Source organism: Hippichthys cyanospilos, chromosome 14 (assembly GCF_059441005.1).
Source record: "Hippichthys cyanospilos isolate Australia breed blue-spotted pipefish chromosome 14, RoL_Hcya_1.0, whole genome shotgun sequence".
NCBI classification, from domain to species: Eukaryota; Metazoa; Chordata; class Actinopteri; order Syngnathiformes; family Syngnathidae; genus Hippichthys; species Hippichthys cyanospilos.
In genome coordinates this window covers 14,152,421-14,166,556 of record NC_142382.1, presented here as the reverse complement: position 1 = coordinate 14,166,556, position 14,136 = coordinate 14,152,421, and the positions used below count along the sequence as shown (strand labels likewise).

General features: G+C 38.1%; 2 protein-coding genes across 2 annotated transcripts in view; one reads left to right on the top strand and one right to left on the bottom strand.

Annotated features, from left to right (window-relative positions):
• The window catches only part of LOC148413096 (myotubularin-related protein 9), a 23,290-nt gene extending 16,458 nt beyond the window's left edge, over positions 1-6,832 (bottom strand). The window contains exon 1 of the mRNA XM_088432460.1: positions 6,733-6,832. The gene's annotated coding sequence lies outside the window, so the exon portion shown is untranslated. The remainder of the gene's footprint in view (positions 1-6,732) is intronic.
• On the top strand, positions 33-14,136 carry lck (LCK proto-oncogene, Src family tyrosine kinase). The gene is made up of 14 exons (XM_088432461.1): positions 33-57; positions 149-257; positions 1,216-1,328; positions 1,510-1,570; positions 1,776-1,866; positions 3,155-3,253; positions 3,369-3,472; positions 4,494-4,643; positions 4,721-4,873; positions 5,945-6,124; positions 9,978-10,054; positions 12,206-12,359; positions 13,516-13,647; positions 13,759-14,136. Exons 3-14 carry the CDS (start codon positions 1,221-1,223, stop codon positions 13,959-13,961), a joined length of 1,512 nt encoding a protein of 503 aa, XP_088288587.1. The 5' UTR covers positions 33-57; positions 149-257; positions 1,216-1,220; the 3' UTR covers positions 13,962-14,136.

Below are 14,136 nucleotides of genomic sequence, written 5' to 3'. Positions count from 1 at the left end.
ACCAATAACCTCTCAACGACAGGAAACTCTCTTGCCGCTCTGCTCAGCTACTTCAGGGTGAGTGTGTCTTAATGTACGTTTGTGTGTGTGTATAGCACTGCCATATATATTTAATTTGACAGATAGACATTAATCCTGTCAAATCCAGGCAGAAGTGGTGAATATCTGGCGATTGCTAAATATCTTCATTTACATCAAATACCTATGGCGGAACCTGAACTTTGATGTGCGTGAAGACACATTTCCTACACAAAGAGGTGAGTATCACTCTTGTGAATGTAGATGTAGACAAAGTGAGAGGGACAAAGCCAAGCAAAAATTAGACTCGTATTGAACAATTTCTGTGGGCTTGTGAAGAAGATTACAGTATGTGCGGAAGAGCGAATTTTATTCAGGGTTAGTCCTTGGCAAGAAATGACATTTACTAGTTCTTCAACTTCATCATTCAATGTACAAATCATATAAAAGTATGAATCCTTGAATAGTCACATCGTTTGCACAAATTCCAAATTTGATTTTACATCAGAGTTTTTAGGATGTTGTCGTGGTTGTATTTCTAGAGGCATTTCGGTTTAGCAAAAACGGGCCAATTCTTCTTTGGTCTTTGACATTAGTCAAATTCAACTGCAGATTAAACACCGCTTACATTAACAAGATGTGTTTAGCTGTAGATCATACAAAGAGGATTCCTTCAGTAGAAACTGTTGATTTTTTCGCCAATAGAAAAATGCTCTCTACTGAGAGTACAGGAAACAAAATTGGAGGGGAAAAAGTCTTGTTATTTGTTCCTTGGGGTCGTAATCCATGAATTTTTTCCCATGACTTCGGAGGGACATGAATGCTGGAATCCAGCAGTCAGTCCACTGACCTGGTTCTGGCCCAATGGGGACCAAGTGATCTTGAAACAACACAATGTCGAGCACATGCACATGCTGCTTTAGTCAATGTAAGTTTCTAGAGCTTGTAATTGGGTCCAAATAGTAGCATTCTTTTCCATTAGGGCATCAAAGTAAGTAGCTTCACGTTTCAAACACAAAGCATAGAAAAGTGTCTCCAGCAGTTTGGAAATCTTAAAAAATGTTCCAATTTCCAGTTTTCCCTAAAATTATGATTGAAAGTCATTGTGATAATGTAAGGACACTTAATCACACCAGCCCAAAAGCAGGTGGCACTTTAATTCCTCTATTAACTTTCAAGACTATATTTAACTTGCAGAAAAAATGGGATGTAACTGCAGCTCCGACTACTCAGATCCTGACTGGATAGAGAACTTGGATGAAATTTGCGAGCACTGTAACTGTCCGATACCGCCACAATCGTGCAACCCAGTAAGTCAACTGGAAAATTGTATTTATAGTTACAACAGCATCTGCACACATACACACAACTGTTCCAAGTTTGCTCTTTAGTTTAAGTACTGTAAATGTTTCATGTGTTACTGATGTTGTGTTAAATAATCCATGAATATTAAGGACACTTAATGCAAGATTTCTTTTCTTCTGTCTCCAGTATACAGATCAACTAGTTCCATATCCCTCACAGGGTTCGCCACCTTCATCTCCTCTACCTGGTAACAACAAACACTCTGTGTCAATAGCAAGATGTAACTGTTAATGTATTTGTTTGACTAAAATAATATTACCATGGATGTCAAATTCATTTTTGCACACTTTTAAATGGGGCTACATGTTAATTCTACTCAAAATTGTCTTCAGATATTTAGAAGCAGCCATTTGTAAAAACTGATTTCACAATCATGGGAAATGATTTTGCAGAGAACCTGGCAGTGGCCTGCTATAGTTATGAACCAACCCACGATGGTGACCTGGGCTTTGAAAAGGGGGAAAAGCTGAAGATAATTAACAGGTGAGTTCTGAACATGTGACAACTTGTTATTCCTCAAATATTTTATTTGGACAACTGTGTTGTGAAAAGACATGGTCATGTTTTTTTAATGGTAGCCTTCTTGCAACTCATTCCTTTTGTTTAACTAAAACAAAATGAATTTTAATAATGCCAGAATTAAATGAATACACACCATTGTTGGTACCACTCCAAATAATAACTCGAATAAATAACTCGAAATAACGCTGGTCATAAAAATCTGAAACAACAATGGGCAGTGCAATCTGACACCAATGTACCTCAAGCTGGAGTTCAATTTGATTTTTTTCGGAAGTTAGTTTTTGTTCTTTGTTTCTCATTGCGATTTTTCACAACATCGATTTGTCATTATTTTCAAGTCAAGGAAAATGGCTAGAGTCACGCAGATCTAAAATTTCTGAATATATATAGTCACAAGAGCATTAAGCTGGTTATCATTAAGCCCATAGCCTTAAGCTTATTTATCTTTTTTTCTCTTTCATCTCTTGAAAAAAACTCTCTCCCTAGCTTTATTTGGTCCATGTAACATGGTACACGACACCTCACCAGTCACCAGGGACTACTTGTCCTCCTCTAAATAGTCGGAACGACTGATCACAAAAATGCTTATTACATTCATCGGTACTTAAGGATTCGTTTTAATAATGTATAAAAGTGACAATTAATTTTTCTTCCCATAAAATGTGCTTTTATATTGCAGACTGTGTCACACTGGCTTCGAGTAAATTTGGCAACTTTGTTTTTTAATGCAAAATGGTAAATGGACTTTCACTTATATAGACTTTTCTACCTTGGGTACTCAAAGAGCTTTACACTAACTAGTCATTAACCTACTGATGGCAAAGCATCAGGTCCAATTGGGGGTTCAGTTTCTTGCTCAAGGACAGTTTGACATGCTCTTGATGGTTGGGGATCGAACCCACAGCCTCTCAGCTGGGAAACGACCACTCTACCACCGAGCTATGCCGCCCCAATGCAAGTGATGATAAAAACAAATCAGTCAGCTAACTTATTTCCCTTTTACACACATCACAGCTTTAAAGTTGTCTTAAGTTTGAGCATTTTGAGGATATGTACAATGTGGACATTTCACTCCACAATTAAATGTCAAATAAGAAAGCAATAATGTACTTTCACAATTTGATATATTTTCCAATTTTGTCAGTAATTGCTTACTGTAAGTAATAAAAACAAATGATAATCTGCCGAACACTGTGTGAAGTTTCTCAAAAATTAGAATTTGTATTAATTCGTCTTGTTGTGTTTGCAGGAACAATCCAGAGTGGTATATGGCCGAGTCCCTTACCACAGGACAGAGGGGCTACGTTCCACACAACTTCATTGCAATGAACACAGAGGAGACCGAACCGTACGTCACACTGCATTGATGACAATATTTACATGCAAAGCCGTGTCCATCAATATCAGTGCCAGCCCACCAGCCTACAATAGGTATTGAGTGTGAAGTCTGTTGTGTGTTACAGGTGGTTCTTTAAGAACATTTCTAGAAATGATTCCACGAGGCTCCTGCTCGCTCCAGGGAACATGAAGGGCTCCTTTCTAATTCGTGAGAGTGAGACAACCCCAGGTGACATATGCAGCTATGACTGCAATACTGTAACACACCCATGGACCTTCATTTAAGCCATATAAGCTTTGCCTTGTTTAAATGAGCCTTTTCACACCATCTGCTGGATATACTCAGAGCAATGTCCACAAAATGTTGTTGAGAGGTTGTGTTTGAGCCTAGCATATAACACATTTGATGTTAGACAGGCTCTGGCTAAAGGCATGGATGCATTAAATTTATGGAGGGACTGTAATATTTTTATGTAAACGACCATACTATTTTGAGAATAGCAGGCATAATCTTAGCGAGCAAACACAACTGCGAATACAGTTGTTAGCAGGGAAATCCAACTCATTCAGTTGTTAATGCTAATTAGTTGCTAATTCAGAAGTGGGAGTCAAGAAGTAAGTATGTTGTCAAAAATTAATCCCCCCCCCCCCAAAAAAAAAAAAAAAAAAAAAAAAACATCCAAAGCTAGGAAGACGTAAACTGGAGGAATGTTGCACTTGTCGTTGTTGTTGTTTTTCTAAAGGCTTTTATTTACAGGTATTTTAGTTTATTTATTTATTTAGTTTATTTGTTTATTTAATTAAGTGGGTTGCAACTTCATAGCGACCTTGGGAAAATGTGGGCCCGGATGTGAGATGAGTGCAAAACCTGTTGTCAGGAGGTGAGGGTTTTGTGGTCGTACCACCTTCCCTGATTTGGTTCCTGATGCAATTAAAAAAAATAAATAAATAATAACAAAGAAGTACTTCTGGCTCAAATATTTCAGACCAAACACAGACTAAATTATATGAATCTTTTCCTTCATCAATGCTTTTGCTGCTGTTTTTGTGGCACGTAATAAAAAGACTCTTAACCAATGTGGTGTAAAAATATTTGAAAAAGAATGAGGTGATACATAGGCCTTAATTGTGAATCCAAACAAAAAGCAGAAAAGCGGCATCACTGTTGTGCACTCTGGCCTCTGGGTTTCATTTCTGACTTAAATAGCATCAATATATCAATTTACATATTTGCATCTTATTTGTTTCAGGGTCATACTCCTTGTCAATCAGGGACTTTGACCAAAACACAGGTGAAGGGGTCAAGCACTATAGGATCCGCAACTTGGACAGCGGTGGATTCTACATCACCACAAAGATATCTTTTAATTCACTGAAGGAACTTGTCCACCATCATACACGTACGTCTATTTAGTATGTCACAAAAGTCATGTTAATAGATGTGACATCTTAGACTGATCCACTTTCCGTCATCCAGGTGATGCCGATGGTTTGTGTACCAAGTTGGCCAAGCCGTGTCAGTCAAGAACTCCTCAGAAACCATGGTGGCAGGATGAGTGGGAGATCCCCCGGGAGTCACTGAAAATGGTCAAAAAGCTTGGCTCTGGCCAATTTGGAGATGTCTGGATGGGTAAGCGAAGCAGCCGTTGTGTTCTTTGTCTGAATGAGATTTATCACTGAATGGTGAAGACTACATTTTGTTACCAGCACTCACATTTAGTCAGTCTGTATTGCCTCATACAGTCTTGACTGTGTGCTACTTTGAACTCTTTGACCCAGAGAATAATGCAAGAAATTAACCTTGTCACGAAGAATAGCTCAGAGTCCATTAATCTACCTTTTCACGGAACGTCTGCATTTAAGGAATTCTTTTTTAACAATAGGAGCATGACCATCCATTGTGCAAGTTCATCCAGAGGCCGAATCACTTCTCTCAAACTGCTATTACAGTATTTAAACAATATGAGTCAGGGCCCTTCTATCATTAATTGGAAGAATGTTTCCTCTGTTTTTAAATGCTCTCATACCAGCTGTGTTTAACAACTGCCACAGTGAGTGCGAAAACATGACCTTGAGTTCAACTTGTCCACATTTTAACTACTCCGGTTGAGCACAAGCTGTTGTACGACGCCTATCTTTGTCTGATTAAATTGAATGAGGTTTTTTTTTTCATCCAAGAAATAACTGAAATAGCAATAATGGCTTTCAAGAAAGAAACTCAGGTCCTATTTTTGTAGTCAGATCATGTTGCACTCTATTTTTCATAAACCCCCCTAACCAACCCCCACCCCTCCCAGTTTGGGCCAGTGGTGTAGGCTAATTGCACCCCAAACACACCCCCAACACACACCCCCAGCTCAAGATTTTAGTCCCAGTAGATCACTGATTCCAGGTCCATTATACCCCTGACAATTTGATAACAGAAAGAAGACTTGAATTTAAACCAGCTAAAATCTGCTCTTAGTTGTAGCACAGGTAGTGTAACCAATGCACTGAGTTCAGTGGACGTGTGTGGTGGATCTCATATATTTTCACACCGGATATGACATCATTGTAGAAATCAATTCCTAACCGCGGAATAGCACAAAAGCCTCATTATACTTCATACTCATTTATATAAGACTAAACAGAAGAGGCTTATGAATGTACACTATAATAAACGCTCCTATCGTTTCCTTATTTTCAAGTGCTCTCTTTTCAGGTTTCTACAATAATGACCGGAAGGTTGCCGTGAAGGGTCTAAAGATTGGCACAATGTCAACAGAGGCCTTCCTGGCAGAAGCCAATGTGATGAAGAACCTGCAGCATCCTCGACTTGTGCGCCTTTTTGCTGTGGTTAGCCATGATCCCATCTATATTGTCACGGAGTTCATGGAAAACGGTATGTATGAAAGCCTACTATTGATTATTGCCTAGGTATTCGAAATGTAGCACCAAGGAATCAAGAACAGAAGTGAAACTGAATGTAGCTCATGAGTTTTTCCAAAGAATGACTAAGAAAATCAAAAACACTTTACAGGATTATCTGACAGATCTACTTTTTTTTTTTAATCCATAGACAACAATAAGACATGATCAAACAAATGCTCAGTGTTGTGTCACCCGTGTTCATGACCAAACATGTTAGTCATTATGGTTTCATTTTCTGGGTAAGAGACACATGTGTGAACAAATCCTGGAATCGGCCTCATTTTTCACCCTAGCCTTGAATCTTAGATTTTCAGGTATTCCAGTGAAGCAATTAATTTTTAAGACTTCTTCAATATCAATCAACAGCTGTCAGCCTCTTTGTTTGAATGAGTTCTGTGGCATGATTCCTTTTGAGTATTTGCAAAAGCAAACAAAATCAGCGATGTTAACCACCTATATAGTTTGACTGGCTATTTGTGGTTTTGTCGTGAATGTCCCCGTGCATTTGTAGGGGAAAATAAACTTTCACTGGTTTTGCATACTCCTGCAGACACTGTAATGTTGCTGGTGTTTACTCACCAAGCCGAAGTCTCTCAAGTCCTGTCTGTGGGGAGGTGTTTATGGTAGAGAGGGTTCATTGGGTTATTGTTGAGAGACACTCAGAGATCCCAGTCTCCTCTTCAGAGCCACTGCATCCGCAGACACAAACATAGTCACATGCACTCTACTACGCACTGGCACAGCCCAATTGGGGTTGTAAACAAATAGCCTCTCGGCAAAGGGAGTTCCTACCATATCTCACCACTGGATCTTATTTTCCATTCTCTGTGTATAAAAATGTGAAAAGCTAAAAAAAACATGTGGAAGTAATAAATAGAAGCAAGCATTTGCATAATGTTCAACTTTAATCTCCAAGGGGTTATGACTTCTTCTCAGACAATAAAAAAAATAAGAAAAAATGACCAAAATTAGTTCAGGTCTTGCCCCAGACATCACCATAGCCTTGAATGGCGCTTCTTTATGAGTGGCCTGAAAACCACCAACAGCGGCTGTACATGAGACTCTCTCTTTGTCCGAAATCCACGTGTAGACAGGAAACAATTGCTGGCTCTGTTGTCAAGAGAAAGGATGGCTTGGAGTTCCCGTCTTTTCAATTTGTCCCTTTCTTTACCATCGACAACAACAAAGATGGAAAATAACAGGCGTGCCCTGAGAGCCTTCTGTGTGACCTTGACAAAGAGCATTCATTTGACCCTCTAACTTCAAACACAATCGAAGCGCATGGCAGCAAAGCCTCTTCTTTCCTGCCGCAGACATTTTTTTAACCTGCTTCCTTTTGGGTTGACATGGCTAGCTGACAGGCAAATGTATTGTTCTTTGCTAATCAAGCCTCCCTCCCCAAAAAAGCCTAAGGAAGTGAAGTTGACTGTGGTGTGGACGTAGCAACAACTTGAGGGCTGCTCTTTGAACTTCCTTCCACTGTGATGTTCCCAGATTTGAACTTCTATTCTGGTCCGTTTATGTATTTTCACAGCATGGGCCTTCCATATACCACCACTGATACAAATACAAAAATACAAAAGGAATAATTAATCAATCTCGATTCATCTCAGGATCCTGCCATGTTAGACAACATCTGACAGCTGACATTTTCATCACAACCATCCTTGTGAATGTTGCTAAAGTCACGTGACCAAAGCTGATGAATGGGTTAGCAGAATCCTAGTGTGCGCTGCAATAACTCGCATGGCGACATAATGTAAATTTGGCAAAATCTTCCTTCACGTGTACTTTCAAATGGAATAGGAGATGGGCCTTGTCTGATGATGTTTCAAAAATTGGCAAGACCGAAATTTAAAAAAAATATATATATAGTACATTTGTTTTCATATAGAGGTACATGCACCCCTGATGACACGTAAAGGCAATCCAGGGGTCTGTGAGATTTGAAAATACATTTAAACGTAGCATCCATGCAAGAATCCTTATTTAAAAAAAAAATATTAGTGTCTCTAAATATTTCAGGAAAATATAATGGAAATTCCTTTTTTAAAGTATTTAGTAGTCCAGTGCATTCAATATCCAAAAAGCGCATTCTCCTTCATGTCAGAATTGTTCGACTCACACTGTCAAATGCCACCTAGCGCCTGTGACTCACGTTAAACTTTAATTTAAAAACCAAATAAGTCATTTTTTTGGGGGGGGACCTTTATTATCCCTTTATACTGATCGTAATTTTATGTTTGCAAATATTCATAATAAATTTTGAAATCACTAATTTTCGTAGTCTTATTTCCAAATAGTTCAAGAGAGACCACCATACAAATTCATGTACAAAAGTCATAAATCCAACAAAACTGGAGCAGCTCTCTTTTTTACATCTTTTTGTTCGTTTGTTTGTCTTTTTTCAACCTAATAATGCTTTGCTGTTCAGTGGGCACTGGCAGAAAAAAATATTTGACAAGGATTACATCACTGAAAAAAGTTGAGAACCACTGATTTTAAGAGTCAGTCTAGTAACCTGGTTTGGGGTTTTGGTCATGTGACTTTTGCAATGCTGGTAAGGGTATTTGTGATTCTATTTTATGATATCAGCATAGGCTAGTATTGACCAATATTGTACCATGAGCTGGATGGATATTGCTGAATCATTCTTTTTCAGTTTTATTCCATGAACCAGAATCCAAAATTGCAGATGCAAAATATCTTCTTCAATGATGTAACAATAATGTAACAACCAAACAGGAATGAGCATACAACTTAAAAAAATACACATAGTGTAAGCTCCCTGGTGGGCATAAGAACGGTTTTGTGGTTACAGTTCTTACATTAGCTAAGGCCAACATGACGCAGTAAAATCATGAGCGTGGGCATGCATGGGCGGCAGTGAGTTCCACCCATGCTTTTCTCTGGGTCGTCTGGCTATCTGCCACATTCCAAAACCGTGCAGACTGGTTCATGAAAGACCAGAAATTGTCCATGTGTGGTAGACAATAATGATGGGACTTTTGGGAGCCAGTCATTCACGAATCATTCAATAAAAAGAGGTGTTCAAAAGATTTTTATGTTTTTGGTTTATTTTAAAACATTAACGCTTGACTGATAAAATAAACACAAGATTAGTGTAAATACATCATATTTCATGTCACACTTTAAGTAATGGGACATTTAGTATTGTCTTCTCCTCAGATATTGTAATTAGTAAGTAGGACATGTTGAGAATTTGACCAAAAGTTACTTAATTTTGACATATAGAATAAAATAAGCATTCAATAATTGTTATTCTCTTTAGAACACAAGTAAACACATTGGCGAGCATATGCGTGTACACTGTAATTGATATATTTGAGAAAAGCTATCAAATCAATCTAATCTAGCCTGTAGCCACTTACATCTTCTTAAACTCTTTAGCAGGTCCTCCGCTCCATTCCATCTTTGCCCCTCCTAGACTCCCTCCCTCCCTTCCTTCCGTCTCCACTCAGTCCTTCTATGTGACTCTTTTTGAGCTCTTGCTCCAGAGCTAAAATCCCACTTATGACATTTCTATGCGAAAAAAACGCATTCTACGTAGGTGAATGGAGTGCGAGGATAGGGCAGGGAATGAACAGCTTGAAAACTTGAGTTCCTTTGCGCTCAATGAAGAGTTGTTCATCTCAATAATGAACAGCAGTGTGAGTTACCAATGCTAGGTGTAACGTGCTTCTTGCCTCAAAGTGTCAGTTGAGATGGGCTCCAGCTTGCCTATGGCCCTAATGAGGCCAAATTGTATTGAAAATGAATGTAAAATGAGACTAGAAGTGACTTTTTGAAATTGTTGTTTACAGGTAGCTTACTGGAATACCTAAAAACAACACAGGGGAGTAACTTGTCCATGAAAACTTTGATAGACATGGCATCCCAGGTAAGCCTTCCATTCTGTTTCTGAGACATGGTCTCATTTCATGCCACTTGGATTCCTTGATTTATCCTTTCTCTCTCTCTAGTATGAGCACCACAGACAAAAGAATTAGCCACTGTGACGATGAACCAAAGACAAACACTTGCATTAGTAAACAACATATGTGATGCCCCTGAACACTAATGTTGACCCTCTACAATTTTAATTAGCAATCATAACAGAAGATACATTTTTAAAATAATCTTGTGACACAAGTGCGCCAAATGTTTGATTAAGTTGCCACCTCTGCTTTTTTAATTCAAGTGGATAAAATGTTTTCTTTCTATAAGTGAAAAATTACGTTGCATTGTTTGCCTTAGTTGTCAGCTATAAAAAAGTGATTGGGCACATATGACAAGTTGATCAAATAACAAGTTGATAAATAATAAAAAAATATTCAAATTGGAACGCAATGAATGAAAACAAAGGCAGAGGTGTAATGTCAAACACCCAAATCCAAAAGAAAAAAAAGACTTTCTTCCATGTCATGATTCTGACAAGTCCTCGACGCTAACGGCACCTATGAGAGACATTCTTTTGAGGTCTGAAATGTGCACTTCAGGCCAAGCAAACCAACATGCTTACAATCCCACCGTTGTCTGACTGTAAGCCTTGACTTTGACACATACATGATCATAGGAATTTGCGAGCCCATTTGTCTACCAGGGTGGAGAACAGTAGGAGATGAGGAGATCTGTCAAGTATGGATGACAAAAGTGTTAACTTACTGATCTGCAAATAATTCTCTTCATCTGCCTCAAACAATGTCCTGCACTTAACTGCCAACAAGTCCAGGGCGTAGTCTGTATTTTCACCCAATGTCATCTGGGATAAGCTTTAGCGACCCTTAACAGAATAGGAAGCTCAAAAAATGGATGTGGCTTGATATGTGTCCAAAAAATTAAGCACATGCACATATACATGAAAACCATGCACAAATATTAAAATAAAATACAAAAATGAAAAAAAAACATCCTCAAAGATAAGTGTGGCCTGTTTGGCAGGCAAAAACAAACTTCACATCAAGGCCAATATTTATTCTGTTAGGTCACTGATTCTGTCACTGTGAGTTGCTGTTGAAAGAGAATTTCACAGCAAATTGTAATCACATTACGAACTACCATCATTCCAAACAAGCTAAGCAGCAGAAATGGTGGGTTCAATATTTATAAAGATGGAAGTCAATTTTTCTCATCACTTTAAAACAGGTGGGCAAACGTTTTGACTCGGGGGCCACAAAGGCTTCTAAAATTGGACAAAAGGGCAGGACCAGGAGTAGATGGATGGAATGTTTTGATAATCCACCTCATAACATAAAAAAAATGTGTGATATCGAGAAAAGATGTGCATTAATTTCAATAGAAAATCAACAAAAGCATTACAACTGTGTTTTTCAAGTCCCATTCATCTCAGTATTTATTGAAAAGACTCCTACAACAAAAAACTTTAATGAACAAAATACAGCTTTTTTTATTGCTAACAGTTCTGTTTTAAACCATTGATAGTTCAGCTATCTTTCAGGATATTAACATTATCACTTTTTTCCTGGTTGATAATTTCTTCATGTTCAATGGACCGGATTAACAATCTTAACAGGCCGCACATGACCCCCGGCCATAGTTTGCCCATGCCTGCTTCAAAAGCACTAATTTAACGCAAAGCGTTTTTATTGAGTGATCCAACTTTGAGAGCATACAGTCCAAGAATAAATGAAAAATCTACAATAACAATACAATACAATACAATAACAACACTGAAACATAGTGTATGCCAGTACGAATAAGCATAGGCCTCCATTTAATTCCACTACATCCTCTAAACATTAGAGGTAAAGATACATTTATTTACTCATACAACACACATACACCCAATGGTTTTACCTATACTATATACACATGTGCATATAGTACAGACATACCTGCTGCATCTACCCTCTTCCACCCTTAACCATACATCTTTGCAGCATAATTTATACATTCTTTAAAACTGAAAGGTGTTTGTATATTCGGGAATGGCCTGCATGTTCGTTGAACTGGAAGTCTTTTTCTTGCAAATATATACACGTTACTATAGCTTCACAAATTTAATGGCGACTTACTTTGCTGCCTCCTGCAGGTAGCAGACGGCATGGCTTACATTGAGCAGAAGAATTACATCCACAGGGACCTACGAGCTGCCAACATTCTGGTGTCCCATGAGCTCATTTGTAAGGTAGCAGACTTTGGACTTGCCAGACTCATTGAGGACAACGAATACACAGCTAGGGAGGGTAAGAAGACCTTCTTTTTTTGCAGACAATCGCATGATATAATGTGATAATGTTGTATGCACTCTCTGCAATTATGTTCTTATTCATGCTTTATGTGAAAAATAAGAGGTGCAGGAACCACTTAAAGCGACAGTGTGTAATATTTAGACCGTTTTTCATTACGGACAGAAGGAGGGGCTGCAGGTGCTGCATTTACCATTGTCCGTAGCTATAACAAACATGAAAGTGCCACCCCCCATGTAATATAATTTATAAATGATAATTAGACCTATGGTTATATTTCAAACATACTGTTGGTCATTAAGAACACATTCAAGTTTTTGAAATTTACAATCATTGAATTTATTATTTTTTAAAGAAAAACAGTCTAACTCTCATACGCTGTCCCTTTAAGTGGTCATTGAAAATTGAAAAAAACTTTAATGTTTAATAAAAACGATTTTGCAAATGTAATTCATCCAGATAAGTATTTGATCCACATTAATACAGTATTTGGTAGATTATCATTAAGTTTTAGCATTATTATACAGTAATATTGTGAACATTCCTCTTCATAGTTTTTGTACAAATATTACTATGGCATAATCAGACTACCATAATTCCCTAAATATAGGACACAGCTGTGTTTAAGATGCACTTAATTTTAGGGTATTTTCTATGTTACATGATCATCTCGTTTCAGTAATACTCCTGCATTTGAATAAGGATTGTCTTGAACATTGGTTCATTCTGCTCGCTTCTTTTATTGAAAATATTGCCATAACAACCTCTGCTAACACAAACTGCTGTTAGTTGCAACAGGCTCTGGCTGCTACCAGCCAAACTGACTTCTGCCCTCTAGCTCGTTCCATTGCGGTAATTATTGTAGGTAGGAATACAGTCATTACAAAAATGTGCATCCGTACTTCAAAACCCTGCTTATGTCGCTAACAGATCAAGCTTCCTCGAATGGAGGTGAAAAAAATGAATCTTTAAATGATCATTTAGAGGATGCACCCACACTTCTCGCCTTCATTTTTGGGGAAAATAAAGTGTATCATATATTTGGGGAATTATGGTACTTATTGATCTTTGACTGTAATCCAACATGCAGCATATTAATCTATCAATTATAATCAGGGCATTAACTCAAAGTTCATTTTTTTTATCTCCACAGGAGCAAAGTTCCCCATCAAGTGGACCGCTCCAGAAGCTATAAACTTTGGAACATTTTCCATCAAGTCTGATGTATGGTCCTTTGGGATCCTCCTCACTGAGGTCGTCACATATGGACGTATACCATACCCTGGTAGCCATTCATTCGCCCTTTTTTTTTTTTTTTTTGCTACAATATTTACATAAATCTACATAATCATGATAATCATACAGGTATTTGACTGTTGTATCAATGTCCATTCAGGTATGTCCAATCCTGAGGTGATCCAGAACCTTGAGCAGGGCTACAGGATGCCAAAACCAGAAAAGTGTTCAGATGGACTTTATAATCTTATGTGTCTGTGCTGGAGGGAGAACCCCGAAACAAGACCCACTTTTGAGTACCTGAGGAGTGTTCTAGAGGACTTTTTTATTGCCACTGAGCGTCAGTACCAGGAGGAGCCTTGATTGCTCACAGTGACATTCCCACTGTAAAAGCATGGTTGTTGTCTGCCTCCTACAATGCTTCAGCTATTTTTTTGATCACAGTGTTGACAGGAATTTTTTACCTTTGTATTCCTCAGAAGTGTGTAACATAGATTGTCTTTTTTGTACAATAAATCACTGAAATATTTGAACCATA

Bases quoted from the DNA above. Each gene is read 5' to 3' on its own strand.
- lck (XM_088432461.1), top strand. From the start codon at position 1,221: ATGGGATGTAACTGCAGCTCCGACTACTCAGATCCTGACTGGATAGAG. The intron at 1,329-1,509 runs GTAAGTCAACTG...TTCTGTCTCCAG, and splicing joins CGCCACAATCGTGCAACCCA to TATACAGATCAACTAGTTCC. The intron at 3,254-3,368 runs GTACGTCACACT...TGTGTGTTACAG, and splicing joins AACACAGAGGAGACCGAACC to GTGGTTCTTTAAGAACATTT.